A 26,889-nucleotide genomic window follows, 5' to 3' on the forward strand; every position below is an offset into this window, starting at 1 on the left:
TCTGAACCATGTTTTTCCTTTGATCTCTGATCTTGGTCATCACATCCAGTATGTTGATTCTTCCAGTTTTGTTCATCTCGTCTGTCAGGATATGTAGAGCAATGTACGTCCCAGTTCTGCCGATCCCAGCACTGGTGCAAAATAAGTTCATATTGAATTAGTGATCGACCCAACTGTACTGTTCCAATGGTCGTTTATAAGACAAAAAAACACCACCACCCCCCCCCCCCCCCCAAAAAAAAAAAAAACCCACAAAAAAACCCCACCTGTAATTATTTCTACAGTCATGGTGACGAAATGCACGTGATAATTGTTTGGAATTGGGTTTGTTTTCATGCATACATAAAACATACTGAATATGTATTAAAGGATAACAATATGTGTAATTTATCTCTCTTAATTGGTACATAGTCCTAATAACTTAAGTGTATCGTAAGTTTATATATATATATATATATCTATATATATATATATATTAGCCATCTGTATTATTAAATGTCCATCTCTTTGTGCAAAATGTTTATGACCGATGTTGAATAATGCAATTCCAGCTAATCCCAAAATGTTTTTTTCTTTTCTTTTTCAGTGACATCGTAGCGTTAAATAAGGGGTGAGCCTTATACTCCGCAGCTATTACCTGCAGTGAACCAGAACAGGACCAGGGCGGGATGGGGAAGTCTCTCTTGTCAACCAGAAGAATTCCAGTAAGTCCAACACTTTAGGTACTCCGTGGTCAGGCCATGATGTGAAGTGGTAATGGTCAAACGTCTTGCACTTCTTAGACTGAAAAATAATCACAAAATAAATATTCCACAAATAAATCTTAACAGCAATACTGTTACTATCGTCAAAGTCTGTTCTGCACAAAGCATGAAATTATACACATAGTCGATCACTAATTTGTTTTTCTAATAAATAAATTTGACATTAGAAGAGATAGAACTATATACATGTAGATCTTGATAGGTTATGGTTTTATGTAAAATAGACTAACAGTATGCTTTCTGAGATCTATATATTAATATATTGGTTCTTTATAAAGAACTCAGCAGGAAAACAGACCAGTTAGGAACTAAATTTAACCTTTTTGATTATCAAATCTTAAACCATGCATGTATACTGATTAGACATTGCACATACACGTTTTATTTTAACAATATTAAATGCTAGTGTATCCATAGTAAATACTGAATGTCTTTACCTAAGCTGAGTTTACCTTCTTCTGGGTGACTTCTATCTTTCTGATGACGTAGTCTGCTCGTTCGGTAATTTCTGTGACCGCAACGTAAAAATACCCAACATTCATTGACCCCGAATCCTTCCAATAGGGCTCGCATTTATGCTGAAGGAAAAAATATTATATCTAGTGTATGCCAATGAAACGTATTATTACCCCATATTTTGGTGAATAGAAGTATAATGGAACTTTTTGTTCTGGTTTTCACATGCAAATAACATATATGTATGCTTATACAACTATTCGATTATGCTATATAATTTGAACTATTTTAGTATTAAACGACAGAAACATAGTATGCGATTAAATGAATTTGACTGCATATTGTATCACTATAATATTATCAATTCTTAAATTAAAAATGATTATTTTAATGACCTCATTGGACTGACTCATTAGAGCCAAAGAACAAACTGCAGAAGGTGTAAATAGTTTATGAATCTTGTTTTCATAGATTCGTAAAATGAAATCCACGCTATCCCAAATGTGAGGCGGTGTATAGTTTAGTGATAGAGCACTCGATGGAGATGCTATAATGGATTGCAGAAGTAATAGACGTCGGTGGAATCAGGTGTTTTCTCCTTGTCAATCAGAATGAAAAACACTTTATTCACATCTCTGCACACAAGGCAAAACAATATTTGGAAAAGTCGTTATTGCTTCCACGATCTACCATCAGATAGCAGAATGTTTCATCCCTTAGTGCAATACACGTAGTATACTGCCACTCCCAAGACTAGTTTAGTAAACCCAAACAGCTATGAATCACTGTAAAAACAGTGATGATATCAAATGTACATGAAAGTTTATCACATCATGCCCCACCGGTGGCAGCCTTTATGCCTACAGACATCATGTCTATAGTTGAAACGTACAAAACTTTTACCGAAACAAATTAAATACATGGACAAGGTGAAAATAGGATATTGCATCAGACATCATTTTGGTCAGTGATGCGCCATATCGCGGTATATACTTTGTTTCTGTTTATGGAAAGAAAATATTTATATACCAGAGCTCTTGTTGCTTTATGAGTAGCAGTGGTTTAAATGACGGCAGTAAATGTCCTCACTCTTTGGCAACGAAATAAGGAAATCACCATATGGTAGACATGAAAGTTTCAAATGTACCATTAAACACAAATAGAGAGTAAAACATCTTGCCAGAACAATCAGCAAATACAAACCTTTCCAGCCTCCATCAGGTTTGTCAACATGACTATTTGTCCACAGTCCTGTTCCCAGATCATTCTCCAGAAATCTGGTAAAGTCACTTTGTTTGGAGCTGAAATATAAAATAAATGATCAATTGTTATCAGGTTTTGTTTTGGGTCATTGTCTTAACGAATATACGATGTGCAGCATATGTAACAAGAAACTGATCAAAGTTAAAGTTTGTTCTAACGACACTACTAGATCATATTGATGTTTTAATCAACGGCTATTGGATACCAAACATTTGGCGATTTTAACACGTAGTCTTAGTGGAAACCCGCTAATTGTTTCCATTAGTATCAAGGGATCTGTTATATGCACCATCCCGCAGGTAGGATAGCACATACCACGGCATTTGATATACCAGTCGTGGTGCACCGGCTAGAAATAGTACAATGGGTCCAACGACGGGGATCGATCCTAGAACGACTGCACATCAGGTGAACGCTTTACCACTGGACTACGTCCCGCCCTTGAGTTACAAAAAAGAACAACTCATTGGTCTCATTGACGATGACTATCACAAATAAAACTCCGGTAAATAAAACTGAACAGCTTTTTAAAACTGAAATGGAATCAGAAAAGATAAACTTAGAGTGATTCTTCTATTGATTATCATTCTTTTTGAAACAACCTTCTCAATAATTCAATATTTATTGCAAGACATACCACAACATTTTGATGTAGAAATAATATTAATGTTTATTACAGCCAATTTGTAAAGACAGTCATTTTTACACAGAATAATTGCCAATGTGTTTCTTGTCTCAGTTTTATTGAGAGGCAGTGCTACAATTTGATATTTTAAGCAACGTTTTATTATTATTAATGCATATCTATTGTATATTTCAATACCTTGTGAAGCAATAAAATAATTCGGCTTTCCGTATGCCTGAAAGAATGAAATTAGGAATTCAATGTGAATCAATAGTTGTATAGTACACAGAGGAAATGATGCATGTGAGCTGAAATAAATTTCAAATATAATATACACGTTTCAAATGCCTAAACAGTTGCAGATTTAAAATTCAACAATACGTAATTTACAGAAGCACCATGGATACATCATGATACACATTTTCAGTGCCGTCAAAGTATGTGTTATTTTTCTGATCACATACTTTACGAATTTGATAACTTTGCAAATTAGATGTAAATTAATCGAGGTCACGACACTAGGTTTATCGCCATTTAAGCAAACGTACCAGGGTGACACTCCATAATTGACGTATGCATTCATAGTCATCAAATAAAAACATTTCAATAACAATTTTACACTGAAAGCTGTCCNTAGCGATAAAAAAAACAAAAAAATGTAACCCATCCTCCAATATGTAGGTAAAAAAAAAAAAAAAAACCAAACCAAAAAAAAACAACAAAACATAAACAACAATAACAAAAAACGTTGTGCACTAGTTTATTTTGATGTAAGGACAACCAAATGACGTCATTCGAGTTTGACGTCATTTCCATTCAAAAAGACACTGCACCACATATTCTTACGTCATTTGAATATATAGTAATGGCGGACTGGAATTAAAGTTGCGTGTACAGTTTACAACAACGCGTTGTATTATGCTTGAAATATGATAAAGAGATTATTACCCTCGTGTGTTTCGGTATCATCAATATCATATATTCGGAATAGAAAGATGCTTGCATAATACAATTTTTATTCCTAATATGTGATATTGATGATACCCCAAAACACTCACTGGTAATGTGTCTACCCTGTAGTGAAGTCTCTGGCTTGACCTTTTCGCTCTCTCTCTCTCTCTCTCTCTAATCTCTCTCTCTCTCTCTCTCTCTCTCTCTCTCTCTCTCTCTACATAACCGCTCTGCATTCTATTCTCTCAGTGTCCCCTAATAATATAGCTATATACACCACGGTAAACAAGCCCTTACGGACTCATAGCTAATGAGGAGGTCTCGGAGCATATATTATAAGCAAAAAATATATTGGATACAAGTGTTAGGTTCTGAAACCCACAGAATGCAACTAGTATACAGTAGTATAATTATCTGATCGGAAATGGTCAAATATTCCATTGTGATACAAACGTGTATCTCTACTCTGCAATACATTATTCAAGCTATATGTTCTTAATAAACCTGACAACATGCACTAAGTATACATACTAGTATATATATGGGTTTGTAACAAGAATGTGTATACAAGCCAGCATTAGCTACGCTGAGATTGTCCATACTTACATCGACGTAACTGGCGTTGATGTAGTCAGAGTGTGGTATGTTTGGCAGCAAAGATAGTTTCACACGATTATTGTTATCTGGAATCAACAGAAAAATAATGATGGAATACTCCAAGCATGGTCAAAGCCAAAGTAGAATTAAATATTATTAATTTATTTCAATAATGTCTATCTATCTATCTATATCTAGATCTAGATCTAGATCTATATCTATATGTATATATATCTATCTATCTATCTATCTATCTATCTATCTATCTATCTATCTATTATATATATCTCTATCTATCTATCTATCTATGAACAAACTGTGAAACATGAAATGAATGAAAGTAATGTTAATGTTAATCTATCATGAATTGTATTTCCATTTACCACTTATTTAATATACAAGCAGAACAAATCTGTCATTTTGATGACACACTAACATCGAACACTCTTGGAATTATATCTAATCTCAAGACTCTTTTGGCCAGACGATTGTATAGAAGCACAAGCTACGACATACGTCAAATATTAAAGCAAGGTGTTTGTTTGTTCGTGATTGCGAGAATGAACTCACAGGGGTAGTAACCAGCAAATCTGTTCTTGCATCTGTTTTCTTGTATCTGTGAATCGGTGTATGGATGCTTGAACCCACTTGGTAGTTTCTGAAATAATAATAAATGCTTTAGCAATGTTACCATGTTCTTTCTGTTCGGCAACTGCAGCCCGAGGAAAAGACAAGAGTGATAATGCACGCACACCCACACCCACACCCACACATACACGCACACATACACATACACACACACACACACACGCATACGTGTGTGTGTGTGTGTGTGTGTGTGTGTGTGTGTGTGTGTGTGTTTATGTGTGTGTATTAGACAAGAGGACAGACGAACATAACATAAACACGGCTATACACGCACACACGCTATTGGATGTCAAGCACAGAGAGTTACTAACAGAGACACACATATACACACAGACACAGCCAGAGCACAAAAACACGCACACATACCACACACATGGGCACATGCATAAATACACATATCCAACTAACACAGCCCATACATACATGCTTTCATGCAGAAGGAAGCATGCAGTCTACACAAAATGTCGTGTAGACAGCAATAAAGATAGAATGTTGATAGGCATATACACGCACAAAAACACATTCTAGCAAACAAGGAAATGATTTGTTTGTTGCGGTAAACATTTTTATTGTTGCTGTCACCTGATAATATAACCAAAACAATATTACACAAAGCAACAACACAAAAACAACAAACAGAAACATCATTTCCTCCACCAGCACCAACACCCACTCCATCATCACCGTCATCAAAAGCAAAAAGACAAAATAGAAATGAAAATGTCTTACGAGATATTCTGCTGCAAATTCTCCAGGCTGTCTCCTGATGTTCTCTATGATACCTTCAAGTTCTGAGATGTGAAAGCCTTCTTCTGGCAGATTGAACGGAAGAGGAGCTGGTTGATCAGCATTGTAATACGTGTTAGAATCCTGGACCTCCTCCTCCTCATCTGTCTGTTCCCCTGCAGGTTCTCCTCTATCAACTACCGGCACTACATCACTGACGTTTGTCTCGTCTATGTCAAGGGTTTCAGTTGAAATTCTTGCAGATGGTTCAACATTGGCGTAGATAGGTCCTTCAGCTGCACCATGTGCCTTTTATGAAAAATTATTTAAAAGTGTATCGGTTTTGTTTGTTACATATGTACTGTCGTTTGTAGAATGTTTTCAGTATTGTTCAGTATTGTTCATTTTTATAATGGAACTAATATTAAAAAGCTTAGATATTTTCCTAAATCATATTAACGTAGAAGTAATAAGAAGCGGAATCAGAAGCCGAGGTAAAAGCATCACCTGTTTTTGTGTGCTGCACACTCGAAAGGAAGATAGGGAGGGATGGGGTCGAGGAAACTGACGTGTAATCCGCCCAAATGTAACCAAAGATACAAAACTATCATCAAATATATTATGAAAACCACAATAAAAACATATTTTATTGGTGTACTCGCTTGCTGTCTTAACCATTCAATTCGCCTGCCCACTTAAGCCCAAATGTCATTCGAATCTGTGCAGTTTGTTCGAATCCCGTTATTATATAAACTGGGCCCGGTTCATGTTGGAATTGGTGGATTGCTTAGTTCCTGAGTGTACGTTCTTTGTTTTGAAATATAACAACATAAATAAAACAAGATATCCCAACGTAACTCAACGCTTGGTTCGTAGCTTCGTATTTACGTGTATATTATCAGCAAGCTGTGAGAGGTAAAACCAGCAGAGGCACGCGTTCTCGTATTTGACAATGACAATGATTTATGGTGTAGCAACATAGAACTATATCGTAGTGGCAGCTACTTTCCATGTTATGTGCAGGAATACAGTATTGTCAAGGCAATTGTAGGAATGACGTTCATTCAAGTGAAGTAAGCAAGTTAAAAGTTAAAGTTTGTTTTGTTTAATGACACCACTGGAGGACATTGATTAAAACATTTGGTAATTTTGACATATAGTGACATATAGGGATCTTTTATATGCACTTTCCCACAGCCAAGAAAGCACATACCACATACTTTCACCAGCTGTGGTGCACTGGCTGGCACGAGAAAAAACTATTCAGTTGAATGGATCCACTGAGGTTGTTCAATCCTGCGATGCAAGCACGTTAGGCGAGCGCTCAACCGACTGAGCCAAATCTCGCCCCGATGAACTATAGCTACTTTTTATGTTATGTGGATACAGGGATACAGCTTTGTCAAGGCAAGTTTAGGAATGACGTTTATTCAGATGAAGTAAGACGGACAATGCGTATTTGTACTGTAGATTAATTAGTTGTCATTTTATCAATGAAAGAGGGATTCCTTAAAGCAGGTGACAGTATCTTATTAAAAAACATCTGCGGGCTCTGTCTTGTGCAGAAATATGAGTTTGTTTTGACAATGACAGTGGTTTTCTGGTTCAGAGGTATCTAGTGAATATAAATATCGAGGAAACATACCTCGTATGTAGGGGCAGGATATTGGCCAGTTGTAAAGCGCTCACCTGACGCGATCGGTCTGGGATTGATCCCCGTCGGAGGGGCAATTGGGATATTTCTCGTTATAGCCAGTACACCGCGACTGGCATATCAAAGGACGTGGTGTGTGCTATCCTACTAATAGAAAATGTAGCTGGTTTCCTCTCTAAGGTTACACGTCAAAATCACCAAATCTTTGACAGCTAATAGCTGATGATTAATAAATCAATGTGCCTTAGTGGTGTCTGTAACAAACACATTTTTAACTTTACCTAGAGTGTTTTCTGTCTTTTCTGGAACAGGTCTATGCTCCGTGTGATCTTTTGTGTTCAGTTTTCGTCTCCTGAAATGAAATATAAAGTTCAAATTGATTATGACCATCCACCAATTGGCATTGTCATTTTGAGATTAAAATGTTTTTCTATCTACTTTCTTCAAGACACACATTTTACGCTAGAAAAAGAGATTCTTATACGCGCAGAATGGGGATTTGAATGGGTTTTTTTAAATTCTAATAACAACCAGTCTCGTGGAGTTGCAATACTCTTAAATAACAATCTCGATTGCAAAGTACATAAAATGTTTTGAGACACAACAGGGAATTTACTAATACTGGACTTAACTATTTGCAATTTATATGGTCCCAATTCTGATAATCCTGATTTTTACAAGTTAATTTCCCAACATATGATGTTACTTAATAATGAACACTATGTACGGGTTGGGGACTGGAATCTTGTTCTAAACCCAGATATCGATACATACAATTAGGTAAATATTAATAATCTGAAAGCCCGCGATGAAGTACTGAAGATGATAGGTAACTTAGACTTAATAGATATCTGAAGACACCATAACCCTGCATTGCAAAATGTTAGATGGAGGAGAAACACCCCATTAAAACAAGCCCGATTATATTTTTTCTTGATATCAGACTCGCTGTACTCTGATGTGACATATTCAAAAACACACTGTGGGTATAGAACCGATCATTCCATGATTAGTCTTACTTTCGAATTCAGTGAACACCGTAATAGCTATTGGAAATTTAATAACTCATTATTACAAAATAAAACGTATATAGCGACAACTAAAAAGATTATCTCGAATGTTAAATCACAATATGCAGCTTTAGTGTATAACATGGATGCTATAGAAACTATTTCATTGGAGGAAATCGATTTTCAAATTAACGATCACCTATTTTTAGAAGTTTTACTTATGAAAATTAGAGGAAAGACAATTTCGTATTCATCATATTTAAAAAAAAAGGATATAATAAACGAGAAGAGCAGTTAATCAAAGAAATATGGAATTTAGAAAATAGTAATTGTCAAGATTTTGATACTATACATTTTAAAAAGAAAGAGACCTATTGGGTCAAAAGAAAATGGAAGGTGTTTACGTCAGATCAAGAGCTAAATGGATAACTGATGGTGAAAGAATCACTAGCTATTTTTTGTAATTTAGAAAATAGAAATTGTATTAATAAATCCATGTCCCAAATTGAAAAACAAGATGGCTCAGTAGTTACAGATAAAAAACATATTGGGGAAGAAACAAAACACTTTTATCAGAACCTATATTTATCCAAAGAAGATACGATAGTTCATACGGATTTAAATGATTTACTCTCAGATCATGATTTAAATAAACTTAGAAAAGAACAAGCTGATTCCTTGGGAGGTTTGCTAACTTATGACGAACTATCCAACCCTCTTAAATATACTAGTAATAATAAAAGTCCAGGGTCTGGCGGCTTTACTACGGAATTCTTTAAATTTTTCTGGAAAGACATAGGTTATTTCGTTATTAGATCTCTTAATTATGAATTTATTAATGGGGAATTATCGGTTACGCAGAAACTAGGAGTGATAACTTGTATACCAAAAGGTGATAAACTGAAAAGCTTTCTTACGAAGTGGCGACCAATTTATCTTCTAAATGTTACCTATAAATTAGCATCTGTTTGTATATCTGAAAGATTAAAACGGGTACTCCATTTTCTTATTAACGAAGATAAAACTGGTTTATGTCAAATCGATACATTGGAGACAATAATACAATTGTGTATGACCTGTTATACTGTACCGAAATTCATAATGTCCCTGGAATGTTATTACGAATAGATTTTGAGAAAACATTTGATTCAATCTCATGGTCATTTATACATAAGACTCTTGATTTTTTATTTTTATTTGGGGAACATATTAAACGATGGGTTTCTGCTTTTATAAAAATATTAAATCGAGTGCTATCGTTAATGGAAATCTGTCTTCTTCTTTTCAAATGTATAGAGGATGCAGGCAAGGATATCCATTGTCTCCATACATATTCCTTCTGTGTGTAGAAGTTCTTGAAGGTCTCATACGAACAAAAAAGATTAAAGGTATTACAGTAGGTAACAAAGAATATATTATTTCACAGTACGCTGATGACACATATTTTGTACTTGATGGCAGTAGAACATCTTTTAAGAAACTATTAATACATTGAACACGTTTGCAGAATTATCTGGACTAAACATTAATTATGATACATCTGAAGTGATATGGATTGGTTCTCTTAGAAATACCGTAGCTCTGTAAGATACTTACAAAATCTCAATCCAAAATGGAACCCTACTTCTTTTAAAGAACTTGGAATTGTTTTTAGTACTGACCTCAGTAAAATGGTCAAGCTTAATTATGAGTCTAAATTGTTTGAAATGAAACAAATCATAAATACATGGATGAAAATACTATTGACACCATTAGGTAAAATAGCTGCAATAAAGGCACTTTTAATATCTAAACTTAGCGATTTATTATTAACATTACCAAATCCGTCTGAATCATTTCAGAAAGAATTAAACAGTATACTGTGCAAGATCGTATGAAACCAAAAACCAGATAAAATAAAAAGAACAACTCTGTGCAAACCTGTTAAAGAGGGAGGTCTTGGAATGATATATATATTTAGCTATGTTAAAGCTTTGAAGAGTACATGAATACGAAACCTAGAGACAAAAGAGACAAAAGATCCTAAATGGAAACCAATTATATTTGTATGTTTCCTGCAACTTCGTAATCTAGCTTTATTTGGAAATTATTTTTCAAAGCTATGCATTAAAAATATAAATAGTTTATTTTGGAAATATTGTATTAGTGCCTTTTTATTATTTCTCTGTAGCCATTAATGTAACAACGTGTGTAGACTTTTTTTTATCAGAACCAGTTTTTTACAATTCCCATATAAAAAAAAAAAAAAAAAAAAAAGAAGAGTTTTTAAAACGGAAGTGGTTAGAAAAGGGTATTTCTCAGATTTCCGATTTTGTTAATGAAAAAGGTGAATTTCGTAACTTAAAAGAATTTAATGAACTATACGAATTAAATGTGTGGGTTTTTTTTAGAATACTACGGAGTCATTAATTCACTCAGGTCATACTTAAAGTCCTGAAAGGCTCCAAATTATGTTATTATACATTAATGTTTTCTGATAATCGAAATACTGCCATGGCAAACTGGCAATATCATTTCACCATGGAGCTTAACTGGTCTACTATTTATCTAAAACCATTTATAACCACGCAGGACACAAAGTTAAGATGGTTCCAATATAGAATAGTACACAGACTATTGACAACTAACACATTTGCCTATAAGTTGAAACTTGTTGATGGTGAAGCATGCAGCTTTTGTCATAAAAGTAAAGAATCTATAATACATCTCGTTTGGGAATGTGATATTGTTCAAGAATTGTGGAATACATTTTTAAATTGGTTATTGGCATCTTGTAATCATATAAGTAACCTAAAACTCTGTCTTGAACTTGTTATATTCGGACATAAGAAGCACCTTAGGACAGACACCGTGTTTGATCTCTTATTACTTTCAGCAAAATATTTTATATATCGATGTCCAAAAGATACAGCTAGACATTACACGTTTTAAATGTGAAATTAAACAAAGATACATTGTAGAAAAACATATCCACATCAGTAACAACAGTATCAATAAATTATTTAATAAGTGGTCCATGTACCATTATCTCTTTGAAAACATAACTTGATAATTCAAGTATTCGGTTATTTATTTACTTATAAGTATGTTACACCTTCCTCCCCCCCCACACCAACAGTTCAAACGTTAAAACATGAAATGTTAGTAAAATAGGATCGCAGAACTTTACAAGACTGCACAGGAAATTAATATTTTTTAAATTACCATGCATATATATATATATGAAATATAAAGGTGTTTTTTTAACAGTAACTACGTTTACATACATGTGTATGTGAGTTAGTGAGCGAATGAGCGTGTGTGTGTGTTTGTGTGTGTGTGTGTCAAGTCTTTTCTGTTTTGTTTCTTCTTTTTTATTATTATTATTATTTGTCTTGTTTTGTTTACATGATATGTATAGTTTAATATGAACGTTTACTTAAAATCTAATAATTATGTCATGTACTGGCACTGTCCACGACTCATGTTTTTTCCTCAGCATGAGTTGTCTGTCATGTAAATGAGGGACTGGAATAAATACTTTAAACACAATTGTCATGTTCAACGGGATAGATCCGACAAATCGATAATCGTATCTTTCAATATCTGCTTTTATAACATGAAAGCAAACGAAAAACACCAAGATATTTATATCCAATGCATCATTGAAACGAAAAGTACAATTACAGTTAATAGTTTAATCATAGCTTTTAAAAATTGTAATCGATAGTAGGAACGTAACCGGTTTACATTAATTCTTATCAGTCAAAAATTGTAGGGTTATCTGAACACATATGCTTCTTTGTAAGGTTGTTTTTTTTTTTTTTTTTTTTTTTTTTTTACAATGAGTCTGGGTTGTAACATAATAAAAGAAAGGACTATTGTATTTAACGACGTACTCAACACATTTGTATTTATGTTGAACATATGAAAGGAAACCCGCTGTAGTTATTCCATGATCTATTCATTTTGATTAGCAGTAAGGGATCTTGTATATGCATCATCTCACAGACAAGCTACTACATATCATGGTATTTATTACACAGGTTGTGGGGCGCTGGCTGGGACAAGAAATAGCTCAATGGCGAGTGTCTATCTTAGATTGATCGATCTAGATCCTGCCATCAGATCTACTAATGGAGGCGGGCAGATTGAACAATACGTTTTCATTTGAATAAAAAAACTCGACAGCTGCAAACAACAGCCCATACATATTTTTATTACATACCCATTAAATCTTACTATATAAATACAGTCCTGGATATAAAAATGAAATACACTTTTCCGTATTCAACTCAACTGCCGAAACTATACCGTATTCAACGCTACTATTTATAGCACATGGTTACCGGGAATGCCCTTCGCGATATGTAAACAAAGTTTGTGCTTTGTTTGTTTAAAACGCTATTTTGTTGAACATTTGAACTGAAAACAGACGAAAACGGTAACAAATATTTACAATGTAATCAGCGCGATACCAAAACTTGAGATGGGAACACTACTAACCAACGAGCTTTTAATCCAGTATAGCTAAGGTCGACGACAGTCATTTTTTGGACCCTTGTTTTGGCTTCGTTACATCGTACACAATTCTTATTCTTTTTCAATAAATAAAACATCTCCAACCGTAATTTTGTGATATGATATATTTGACAAAAGGTACCTTTTATTTCTTTCATCTTTCAAAACTTCAAATTAATCAAGTACCGACCTGTAAACAGCGTTGTCTGCTTGTTATAGGAATTTGACAGGGGTCAAGGTTAGTAGACTAGTTTTTATTTTAATGTGGCGCAGCATTGTAATAATACAGCTAATTTTGAATTTAAATGACGTCACTATTCCAATGACGTCACTTTGCATCTCCTTACAATAACCATAAACTGGGTACATGACGTTTCCTTTTTGGAAAAATTCCAATGTAAAATTGCTATTGAATTTTTTTTTTTTTTTTTTTAACATTACTAATGCACGTGGATGTGTTTGTACAAAATCTTGTGATTAAAAAATTGCACCTTTTACGAAATATGGATTTCTAGTGAAATTACGGTAAGATATGCTATATTTATTGTGTACGAAGCCAAAACAAGGGTGCGAAAAGTGACTGTCGTCGACTTTAGCAACAATGCCGTCGCATGCACCGTTTCCTCACGTAGACAACTTGAATGAACTGTCAACCGGATTATTCAGTGGAGCGATGATTTATGGAGGCACATTTAATATAAACTTAAACTTTTCACCAACGAATAATTCCATGAACATCAATAAAAGAAAACACACCGATGACGACTCAGACACTGAGTGAACAATTCTTGACATTTTTCTTCATTGACAGCAGAAAACAACAGACGCAGAAACAACCGCAATAGGAACATCACCTGGTACAACCCACCATATAGCTCCAACGTGAAAACCAACGTAGGTCACCAGTTCCTCAGATTACTCGATGAGTGCTTTCCCAATAGCAACCCTCTCCACAAAATTATAAATCGAAACACCGTTAAAATTAGCTATAGCTGCATGCCTAATGTTGGGAAAATAATTTCAGTGCATAACAAAACTCTACTTCAACAACACAGAGACAAAGACGCCGTTCCCTCCAGAGAATGCAACCGTAGACGAAGAGCTGAATGTCCACTTGAGTGTTAATGCTTGCAGAAAGGAGTAATATATCAAGCTACCGTTAATACACTCGATGACAACAAGGAAGAAACATACGTTGGTTTGACCGAGAACACATTTAAAACGAGATATACCGCGCACACGAGCAGTTTTCAAAACGCAACACAGAAGAACGCAACAGCGCTAAATCAGTACATTTGGACACTGAAGGATAGATTCACCCCATAAACCATAAAGTGGAAAATTGTATCCAAAGCAAAGCCATACTCTCCAGCGAGCAAAAGATGTAACCTCTAACTGAAGGAAAAACTGTTCATAATGTATAAACCTGAAACCAGCACACTACACTCCAAGAATGAACTCGTATCAACATGTCGACACAGACGCAAATACCTTCTGTGCGCATACCACACATCACCTATAGACCTGCATAGTGACGTAACCTCGACGTCACAGAGTCCATTACGTCATCAGCTTTCCGTTGAAGGTTTAATTAAATCTACATCTGATGAGTGAGAGCAATTCAAATCTCTCACGAAACAAGCCTGTCATGTAGAGATAAACATACGCTTTTAACGATATATATATATATATCTAACGCAATGCGCCGAACCGATAAGTGTGTAAAACAAACAGAGGTGTGAAACACCTTGCAGCCATTAGAGCGTGTGTGGATTGCCTGACTGGTCTTAACTGGTCGCGTTTATTGAAGGCAGGGGATTTGTTGTTTTAGCAGTAACCAGTTAAATGAAGCAAATTTCCTTTACTCTTGACATTTTGTTTTGGATTATGTCAGTCGGTATCCGGAAGCTGAATATCCGGACTAATGAATAAATTTGTAAAGTAGCCGTTTCGTTTTGTCGCTCATCTGTCCTGAAAGTGGGGTTTCCGGATAATCGGAGTCCGGATTAACGAGGTTGGACTGTATATATATATATATATTTACCTGACAAATACGATAACAACGATGACCACAGCTATCACAACCAATGCAGCAACAATGCCACCAACTGCAGATCCGACTGGGAAATCAGTTGATGCTGCAGACTCTACTGCAATATACACAAACTGTAATTACTACACATTCAGAGAAGTAATTAGTTATGTAACATGTATTAATTGTATAATGATCCGACAACCCAATCCCCTACCCCCTAAAAATACACAAACCCCCCATAAAAAATCAACACTTAACAAACAGCAACAGGAACAACAAGCAAGTACCTTTGATCTCGTTGTCAATGGCGCCAATTTTTCTACATTAACTAGAGGCAGGTTGTTTAAATAAGAATCTACCAGTGCCTAAGAGGTGGTATGCAGTCAAATCTGTCAAGACGTTAAATATTATATCTCTCTTGATGCTTTCTTTGCATATGGCAAGATATATTAAATTGCTTAATCTACTCTAGTTAACATTCGTATTTTTGTAATGGTTGTCGTATTCTACATCACACACACACACACACACACACACACACACACACACACACACACACACACACACACACACACACACACACACACGGACCATACCAAACACTCACACCATACACACATACACAGGCAGAAGTAGTTATCTCCACCTGTTATTCCGTGAACCCATATTATTACAATGTCATATATTGGTCTTAGTTAAATACTATGCTTACTAAATGCATGATATATAGTATATACCTTTCGAGCAGGTTGTTCCTTTCCATCCTGATGCACATCCACCAACACAGTGGCCAGTCTCATGGTGACAAGACGCTGTGTTACTACAGTGTCTGTCTGAACACAGCATTGCACAGTTGTCGCCATAGGTCATATTACTGCAATCTGAATCAGATAACATTTTTCTTTCTTTTAAGAAACAATAAGAATGAAACAACAACAAAACTCAAACAAACAACACCTAAAACCTACAGAAAACAAACCAGGACATTACAAAATATACAAAACAACAACGCCACACAAAGTCAATAGCAATATTGTGGCAATATTATTGCTATAGTTAAACTACTATTGTGATAGTATTGCAATAGTGATAGCAATATTGCAATAGTATTGTGAATTCCTAAATCGCTTAATAACAGTACTGTTAATAGATATTTCATCAGTCTTCCAATATGTGTGTGTGTGTACGTGTATGTGTGTGTGTGTGTGTGTGTGTGCGTGCGTGCGTGCGTTTGTATGTATGTTTGTGTTTGTAGGTATGTCTATGTTTCTACTTAGTCATTTGTAATAATGTCACTAGGTAGTGAAATCATATTTAATAAATTTATAATATACTCTGTCAAAACGAACCGCATAGGTGATAGGGAAAGACGAAAAGTGTTTGATTTTACAAAATATCGGGGTGTTTTTTTATAACGCACGTTGTGGCAATTCCAGGAAATCCCCGTGAAATGGTCAGATTTTGGCGAATGCACGTGAACATTGGGGTAGTGATGGGTATTTAAAGCGGCAATGCTCGCAATGATGCCTCATTTCCATTTCGACGTAGACGAGTTACAAGATGCCAAGACTAAGCCTGCGGAATCGTTCACAACTTATGGGTTGCAGTTCAAAACTGGATATTGACTCAGACTGGTATTATATTTAATTTCAATAAAGATAATGTTATCTTTGGTGTTATTAATAACGAAAAATCTAACTTCCTTAACTGGTTAATTATTAACATAAAATATTATATTTATGGAACTAAGATACAAAAAAAATATATATTTAGAAATCAAAGTTGTTAAAAATCTGTTGAAGCAAAAGTTTGAAATAGAAATATTTATTTTATATAAAAATTGCAAATACGAAATGTTTAATAAACAATGGGCTCCATGGGCTAATTTATTTAATGATGACGATTAAATGAAATACATGATGTTAGCTTAAGTTTGTTCTTGTCTATGGCTTGTTTGGAGATAGCGGAAAACAAGCAAACATAAACATACACCTCACGTATAGCCTTATATCGTCTTCTACTTCTTTCTTCTCTTTCTTATCCTCTCTCTTCTCTTTATAATATCCCAGATTAAACCAATTACATGTATGTATATTTACTATTCTTGTACTCACTTACATTGATGCCTTTTTGCATATATGTATGTGTATGTATGTATGTATGAATCTATGTATGTACATATGTGTATGTATCGGAGGACATCCGGGTACGTGTGCACGCATCTGTTTGTGTATGGATATATGTGTTGTATGTTTAGTATATGTACAGTAGTGATTTGGGGCTCCCTTCCCTGACACTGCTAAGTTTGTGATCTGGGACAATAAAAAAAAAAAAAAAGCCTGCGGAATCGAAACATTACAATAGGCCGCCTCCAGTTAGATGAATCGCAGTCAGCAGTTGCACGCCACATGCACGTCCATCAGAGCACCATTTCACGTCTCTGGGACAGGTACCAGCAGTTTTAACTAGCTGAACACCGGCCCAGAAGTGGAAGACCTCGCATAACAACTGCAGCACAAGATCGCTACATCCGGGTTCTGCACTTGCGTCACCGAACTGCCACAGCAACGAACACTGCTGGACGCATACCTGGCTTGAGAAGTGTGTCTGCACAAACCATTCGGAACCGACTTCGACAAGCTGGCGACGAGTATGGTTCAGCGACGAGTCACGTTTCCTTCTACAGCAACGTGAAGGACGACAACGTATTTGCAGATGCCACAATGCACGTTTTGCCAACAACTGCGTGGCACACGTTAACAGATTCGGTGGAGGGAGTGCCATGATGTGGGTAGCCATCTCATACACCGGCAGAAGTGAACTTGTGTTCGTACAAGGCAACCTGACAGCTGTACGCTACCGGGACGAAATTCTTCACCGTCACATGCTTCCCATTTTGGATCGACAGAGATAACTCTTTCAGCAGGACAATGCCAGGCCGCATACGGCACGTATAACAATGGATTTCCTACATAATGAGAACATTAATGTGCTGCCATGGCCATCAAGATCGCTAGATCTCAACCTCATTGAAGATCTATGGGACGAACTGGACAGACGTGTACGCCAGCAACTGTCACATGCACAGCAGGAAGAATGGGCTAGGATTCCACGTGCCCGGATTCAGAGACTCATTCAGTCTATGCCAAAGAGATATCGCGCAGTGATTGCTGCTGCTGGTGACCACACAGGGTACTGATTTCAGCGCCCTCGTGCGACGGTGTTTGGTGCCATCAGTCCATAGCAAGAACATTGTCACATACTCATGTCAAATTTGACTGTGATACGATCATAAATAAGGAAGTTATACCACTTTGTATTAAAGAGATAATTATATGAATATTTCTCCAATGCGTTTGTTTTTGGACAGAGTATATAACGACCACACATTGTTATTATGTATTTACTATGCATGATATCAATACTATCGATAGCTGAAAAAACAATTGCAGTAGTTATCGGTAGTTAAATTAACTACCGATGCATTGCTGTTAAGGCATTGGCTATCGCAACATATCGATAGTTCGATGTATTGTTACGTCACTGGTAACATAAATATCAGATGAGAACCCGACTAATGATAGAAACCACCATCCATAATTTCCACTGTGATGGATATACGTATGGGATTATTTGGCTGCAAACTCAAGAGCGTCTCTACATTCTACTGAATGAAATGTCCTTGCAGTACTTACTGTCAGAACATGTAGCACCTTGCCAACCAGACATACATTCTCCATCACAAGATCCGGTCAAGTGATTACATGGTGCATTGTTCTGTTTACAGTGTCTGTCATCACACGATAATGAACAATCTGGTCCGTATTTCCCATCACATCCTGTATTGTGAAGTTATTATTTATATAATTCATTCATGCAATGTTTGATTGACGGACCGATGTTTAATTTTGTAGTTAAGATTGACCAACCCACAACAAGGAGACTGACCCTGACATGCATACAGATAGCATATAGCACTAAAAGCAACAATATGTTTTAAATAATGCATGTATACATAATTTTGACATCCAATAGTAGATAATTAATAAATCAATGTATTCTAATGGAGTCGTTAAACAAAACAAACGTATACATAATAATATTATTTATATTAGTTAACTGATAGTGTCGCTATACATCCAATGCTCTGCTGCCTGCATGAATGGTTGAAAATCTGGAATTCTAATGAAACACCTTATTTGTAGTGCTATATGATGTTCATACTAAACATGATGGATTAACTATGTTCGAGAAACAGGAAGCAAAGACATAATAGCTCAGATTGCAATTATTATATATTTTTATAGATTAATGAATTATCATGAAGTTTGAATTATAGTAGGAGATTTAATTACAATAAGATGATAAATAGTTACGATATGTAAGCCACTTAAATGAAGAACCACTTTGTTTTTGCTCATTTGTTTTGAAAGTAAAGTTGACTGATTCCTAAACTAAATATATACTAGTATACAATGAATACGTTCACATTTTGTTTGCACAATTTGCACACAAGCAGTTTGTTTTGTAACGTTTAACTTTGGACTTTGTTTATAAATTTAAAGCAGCTATGTTAATAAAAACCGGTGCACCTGTACAGTCGACTCCCATCCAACTGTCCCGGCACAGACCTTCACAGGAACCATTGACCTTGTTGCAGCTCGTCGTACTCACTTTGCAGTGTCTTCTTGAACAACTGAATTGACAACCAACGCCATAGGATCCTCTATCACATGCTGGAATATAGTGCCATATATCAATTCACTGTCAAGACTATACAAATCACAAACACATGCTGAAATATAGGATCTGCACACAACCCATACAACAACAGCTGAGTGCTGCCAACTCAGCCTACTGCCTACACGTTTGTTTTTGTAATGAATATAATATATACTTACTTAAGGGTATGTGATGACAATATTGCAATTAATCTCCCACTTTGTTTTTTTGTGTTTAGTATACTTAATGTTGAATAATTATGTCTATTGCATCAAATAATATATATACACATGTGTATATATAGAATTTCATTGGCTCGAACGCCCAACGGTCGAACCTACCCGTATTCTCGAACCAAGAACAAGGTCCCGATTTTTTCTCTCTATTAAACCCTTTTATTTTGGTGCTGATTGGTCGAATACCCCTTGGGTCGAATAGAAGCTTTCTCTATGTTATTTATTTATGTACAAATTTTTCATAGACCCTTTCACGTCAGTCACAAAGTATAAGTTATTATAAATTCGGAAGTGGAACGAAGAAATCCTAGATCATATGCTGGCTTATCATGTTGCTTATTTAGCACCTATCGGTAATTTTCTTTCTATTACAGACAATTTTACTACAATAATCGTTAGCTGAATTAACCTTGCATGTAACACCAATCAATTGGTGAACCTAGGCAGGCCTCGCCGGTTTACTTTAATCATTTTAATCGCTACTCTACGCCTGAGCGTCGGCATATTTTGTTTTTAACTTGAAATACAGGAGAGATCAATGTCATGTAGTGATTGCAACAATAACAGGTAGGCTAAAGGGCCTCCGCCTGTGCTTCATGCACTTTTATTTTTTCTCAGCGTTGTCAATATGTCGCAAAAGATTCTACAACAGCACAATAAAGAACGATTTTTTAAATTAATAAATATTTATAAATACAAACTACCAGTGTGTTTGTTATTTGTTTATTTAACGGTGATAAATAATAGTTACAAATATGTATCTCATCCGACATTTGACGGCGACTTTGTTACTCATGAGTCAATCGGACCATCTCGCCCAAGCCAGTTTTACGGAAATATGCGAGGTGTTCCGATTGGTTTTTGTGTTACAGAAGCACCCGACAACGGCCAAATGCATGGTTCGAACTACACAATGGGTCGAACAGACTTTGATGCACCGACAGTGTTCGAGCCAATGAGATTCTACTGTATCTGTGTGTGTGTGTGTGTGTGTGTATATATATATATATATATATATATATATATATATATATATATATATATATTGTTTAAATACTTACCAGTGTTTCAACTTGGACTCTTCCACCCCGGCTGACAGCCATGTTGGCATGTTCCATTCTTAGTATCACAAGATGAGTTGTCTCCTTTACAGTGTCTTTCACTACACTTTGACTGACACCTTGGTCCAAATGTACCACCTTGACATGCTGTAACACAAATAAAACACGGTCTTAAATATCAGTGAATATAACAACTGTTTTAAATAGCAAGTGATAAATTCATACTGCTGTGTGTTGTAAGGTATATCTGTAACAAGTAATACCAGAATATATGATCAACCTATATTGTAGCTACCCAAAACGCTTTAAATGTCGAATCGTACCCATCGGGAACAAACAAAAAGGAATCACCCCTCTTCCAGCGACTCCAGTTTTGAAATGAGTGCCAGTGGTAGTAATAAAGTTTCAGTTTCGCAAAAGAAAGCTCCGACACGACAAGATACCAAACAGGTACGCCAAGAACAAAATATAGAAAACGACGATCAGCCATCGAAAAGGTTATTTACTAAGGAAAACCCACAGTTGGATATGAATTCAATAATGGTGCAACTGAAAGAGATAAATGAAAAACTTATTTCAAAAGATGATTTAAAAACACAGTTAGAGGCAACAAAAAATGATATCTTGAATCGTATGAACGAGCGACTAGAAACACTTGAATCGCAAGTTTTCACCGTTGAAGTCGAAAAGGACAAACTATTAAAAGAGAACGAAACACTACGTCAGCGGGTGAAAAAAGTGAATGGTGACAGTCGATCAGCTATTTTTACCAGCCAACTTGCTATGAAAAAAATTAATGATTTAGAACAACAGTACAGGAGAAAAAACAGTGTGCGAATATTCGGATTGAAAGACGAAGACAAGGGAGAGACGATAGAACAGACAATCGAGGCTGCTAGGGGAGTGCTGAAGAAGATCGGGGTGAACGTAACAAAAGCCGATATTAACATCGCACATCGGATGGGGAAATTTGAAACGGGCAAAGTGCGACCCATGATTGTAAAATTCAAGTCAAGAGTGCATAAAAATCAAGCCCTTTACCACAGACGGAAGCTGAAAGGAACCGGTATCGGCATAAGCGAGGATCTGACCGTTAAAAACCTGGCCTATTTGAATAAACTGAAAGAACACGAAACGGTTTTAACAGCGTGGACAAGAGACGGAAATTGTTTTGTGAAGCAAACATCTAACGGACTGGTAAAACGTGTCGATCCCGCGAACTTTCTGCACGAAGGTAGTTACGATTCGGACACAGAACCTGACTACTATTAGACTGACGAAAGACTGTAAATAGTATCCCGTAGTAACCATTTAGGCCTATTGTATATACAATGTATTTATGTAATACACGTATAACATGTTTTGAAATCTATAGTCCGTCCCACAGGGAATGCCCTTTTTCATACTATGGAAGTTACTACAAGTTATTAATTTCTTAGCAAATTGATTTGTAAATTTCATACAAAAAAATATATATAGTTGTCATTTTCAAAACACTTTTACTTTTTTTTTTATATCAAACCATAGAGAAATTATTTACAAAAAACAATTTTGTTTTTAATGATGGGACGGACTATAGCTGTGTGTGTGTGTGTGTGTGTGTGTGTGTGTGTGTGTGTGGTGTGTGTGTGTGTGTGTGTGTTTTGAATGACCATGTGCAAATATGTTTATGAAGGTGAATATATATTACGAATGCAGATGCGTGTTGGCTTGGGTGGAGTTGTGTTGGTTTGTTTGGAGGAGGGTATCGGGGTTGTTTTTGTTTTTTTGTGTTTTTAATTATTATTATTATTATTTCTTTGTCTTAATGGGTTTTTTTCGTTTCATTTACTTGCTTATTGGATTTTTTTTACTTAAATATTATTATTATTTTTTATTATTATTATTATTATTATTATTATTATTATTATTATTATTATTATTAATTGTTTTTATTATTATTATTTTTTTTTTTTTATATATACATCTACTTCTTATTCGTCCGTTAATTTATTTGTTTGTCTTTGTTTTTGTTTTTTGTGAGTATTAGTTTATAATGTTTAATAAATTTAATACATGTTAGATCTTATATAAATTAATACTATACGTACTTGTAGTATCATTGTTTGCTCATTTGTTAAATGATTCCCCCCCCCCCCTCCCCATCCGCTAAAATGATATGTTCATAGAAATATTTATACTCTCGAATGTTTAATATGCTTATGTAGATTATGTGCTAGTGTATGTTTTTGTATACAACACCATACAACGTTTTATTGCAGAGCCAAGTACCTTTAAAGTATCTATTTACGATTAGTGTCTCTTCTATATGACAAGGCACACTCCAGCAGCGCATGTTATGAGAGAGAGAGAGAGAGAGAGAGAGAGAGAGAGAGAGAGAGAGAGAGAGAGAGAGAGAGAGAGAGAGAGAGAGAGAGAGAGTTTATTAATTGAACAATATTATATTTTAGGGATGGAACTTATTGATTGACTGAAATTTTGTTTGTATGTATCACATTATATACCATTATCTTTCTAGACCAGTTAACACAATCTAAAGGTCTGGGAAAGGGACATCGTGACATCGTTGTTTTAAGATGTCAATCATTGTTTATCTCAGTTTACCTTTGTTTACATATTTTTTCTTTCTTTGTAAAACACTATATTTGTTAATACTTTCAGCTCTCACTTATCTTATACTTTGTGTAAAGTCTATTACCTTAATTCTAAATTATTACCTGTATTGTTCCAACAAGCTGAATCCACTAACATCCAACTTATGCAAGCATGGAAAATATAATATTCCCGCCATAAATCCGCCATAGCCCTTTTTCAAATAATGACACTTAACTGCCAGGAACTAGGAGATCCGGAAAAAAGAAAAGACGTATTAAACTATATAAAATGCAAGAACTTTAATATTTATTGTTTGCAAGATACACATTTTTCGATGGAATTAGAGCCATATATCCAAACCCAGTGGGGGTACAAATGCCTTTTCAACTCGTATTCCACAAACGCTAGAGGAATAGCTATTTTGTTTAATAATAACTTTGAATATAGCATACATAAAACTAAATCAGATGGCTCCGGAAATTTCTTTATTTTAGATATTACAATAGATGGAGAAAGAATAACATTAATTAATTTATATGGTCCGAATTCAGACAATCCCGATTTATTTCAGTTTATATTGGAATGCATTGTAGATTTTGACAATGATAAATATATTATATGTGGAGATTTTAATTTAGTACTAAATCAACATTTAGATACAAAATATTATTTACATGCAAATCGATTCCAACAGAAGAAATACAATTTATAATAAATGACCAGCTGTTTTTGGAAACATTACTGATGGAAATAAGAGGCAAGACAATAGCGTTTTCCTCATTCAAAAAAATAAATAAATAATGAATTAGAAAAACTACTTTGTGCTGAAATTAAAACATTAGAAGAAAGTGAAAATATTGACGTAGAAGCAATTGACAAAAAAGAAATATGAACTAACAGAACTAAGAAAAGAAAAATTGAAGGGTAGCTATATCAGATCAAGGGAAAAATGGATAGAAGAAGGGGAAAAACTATCAAAGTTCTTTTGTAACTTAGAATCTAGAAATTACTTTAGTAAATTAATATCAACTATAAGATTAGATAATGGAGATAGGTAATCGATGACCAACAAACAATATTAAAAGAAACCAAATCATTTTACCAAAAGAATAAAGCAAGTACTAGATAAAATTATAAACAAAGACCAAACTGGCTTCATTAAAGGAAGATATATTGGGGAAAATATAAGAGTAATATACGATATTATGTATTACACTGAAACACATAACATACCTGGGTTGCTGTTACTAGTAGACTTTGAAAAAGCATTCGACTCAGTATCATGGTCTTTTATAAATAAAGCACTAGACATATTTAACTTTAAAACTTCTATTAAAGATTGGATCAAAACTTATATAACAATTCTTTATCTCGGGTAATGCAAAATGGGTTTTTGTCTGAACCATTTCATTTAGAAAGGGGATGCAGACAAGGGGACCCATTGTCGCCATATGTGTTTATTATATGCGCTGAAATTCTAGCAATTCTTGTTAGAAATTGTACATCAATTAAAGGTATAACTATAGATGGAGAAGAATATTTAATATCCCAATATGCGGATGATACCAGTTTCATTCTCGATGGATCACCAGAGTCCCTTCATAGTACGCTAAGAGTTCTAGATAATTATGCTCATACTTCAGGCTTAAAAATAAATTATTCAAAATCAAGCGCTATCTGGATAGGCAGTAAATATTGGAAATGCAAAAGTTAATAAAAATATGGTCAGTGAGAAAATTAACTGTTTTAGGGCGAGTCACGGTTCTAAAAGCCTTAGTAATACCGAAGTTAACACACCTTTTAATGGTATTACCAAACCCAAACGAAAAAGTAATAAAACATCTGAATACATTATTTTTTTAATTTATTTGGGAGAATAAATCAGAAAAGATAAAACGAACATTAATAACACAAGACTACAAAAATGGTGGTATAAAAATGATAAATATAGATAACTTTCTTATAGCTTTAAAATGTGTATGGGTTCGAAGATTGTTTCAAGAAAACTCAAAATGGATAACCCTATTTAAATCAGTTACAGGTATATCCACAAAGGATCTAATCTTATATGGGGATAATTTTATTGTTCGTAAAACATTGCGCATGAAAAATATGTTTTGGAAAGATACTCTGGAAAATTGGGCAGAAATACAACAAAAACAAAATCCGAATAATGTAGAAGACATACTTGGAACAAATATATGGCTTAACAGTAAAATATTAATAGATCATAAACCATTTTTGTATAAAACCTATATTGGTAAAAACATAATTTTTATAAACGATTTATTAGACGAAAATGGAATTTTTTAAATATATGACCAGTTTGTTAAAAAATACCATATAACTACAAATTTTATCAACTATGCATCATTAATAAATGCTGTCAAATCATTTATATATAAATTAGATCAGTTAAAAGACGATCATTTTAACACAGTGAAAAATCCTATATACCCTTTAAAACTGCAACTATTATTAAAAAGTGAAAAAGGGTGCAGAGATATGTATGGCATTTTAAACTTTCAGTATGTAAAGCCAAAAGGACAGATAAAATATAGTAATGAAGGCTTTTTATTTGAACAAACTGACTGGGAAAAATATTATGCTTTACCATTTCGATGTGTGAAAGATTCTAGCCTTCGATGGTTTCAGTATAGATTACTGCAAAACATATTAGCTACTAATACTTTTCTATACAAGATTAACTACACTGATTCTGATATATGTAGCTTCTGTAATAATTTTCCTGAAACAATACAACATTTATTTTTCGATTGCGATAAGGTACACACTTTATGGGAAGCAGTAACAGATTGGATATTTACTCGAACAGGAACTATAATTCATTTTAATAAAATTATTATAATGTTTGGTTTGATAAATAATAATAATAGCGATTTTATAAACTGGTTAATAATTAATATAAAATATTATATATACAGTATGAAAATACAAAAGAAATGTTTAAGTATTAACGCTGTGCATGGCATAATGCAACCAAATTTGAAATTGAAAGATATATTCTTTTAAAAACTTGTAAATA

The 26,889-nt window shown here is 34.6% G+C and overlaps 1 protein-coding gene across 1 annotated transcript in view; it reads right to left on the reverse strand.

Annotated features, from left to right (window-relative positions):
- LOC121387135 (receptor-type tyrosine-protein phosphatase epsilon-like) overlaps positions 1-21,378 on the reverse strand; it is a 128,025-nt gene extending 106,647 nt beyond the window's left edge. The window contains exons 1-14 of the mRNA XM_041518159.1: positions 21,249-21,378; positions 19,822-19,965; positions 18,925-19,068; positions 15,967-16,110; positions 15,239-15,344; positions 7,961-8,036; positions 6,034-6,339; positions 5,227-5,314; positions 4,666-4,742; positions 3,307-3,343; positions 2,424-2,521; positions 1,217-1,342; positions 638-783; positions 2-131 (exon numbers count right to left, since the gene is read on the reverse strand). Coding sequence (XP_041374093.1) covers positions 2-131; positions 638-783; positions 1,217-1,342; positions 2,424-2,521; positions 3,307-3,343; positions 4,666-4,742; positions 5,227-5,314; positions 6,034-6,339; positions 7,961-8,036; positions 15,239-15,344; positions 15,967-16,110; positions 18,925-19,068; positions 19,822-19,840 — 1,497 coding nt within the window. The 5' untranslated portion in view covers positions 19,841-19,965; positions 21,249-21,378. The remainder of the gene's footprint in view (position 1; positions 132-637; positions 784-1,216; positions 1,343-2,423; positions 2,522-3,306; positions 3,344-4,665; positions 4,743-5,226; positions 5,315-6,033; positions 6,340-7,960; positions 8,037-15,238; positions 15,345-15,966; positions 16,111-18,924; positions 19,069-19,821; positions 19,966-21,248) is intronic.
- Between the last annotated feature and the right edge of the window lie 5,511 nt (positions 21,379-26,889).

This window comes from Gigantopelta aegis, chromosome 13, assembly GCF_016097555.1.
Source record: "Gigantopelta aegis isolate Gae_Host chromosome 13, Gae_host_genome, whole genome shotgun sequence".
NCBI lineage: Eukaryota > Metazoa > Mollusca > Gastropoda > Neomphalida > Peltospiridae > Gigantopelta > Gigantopelta aegis.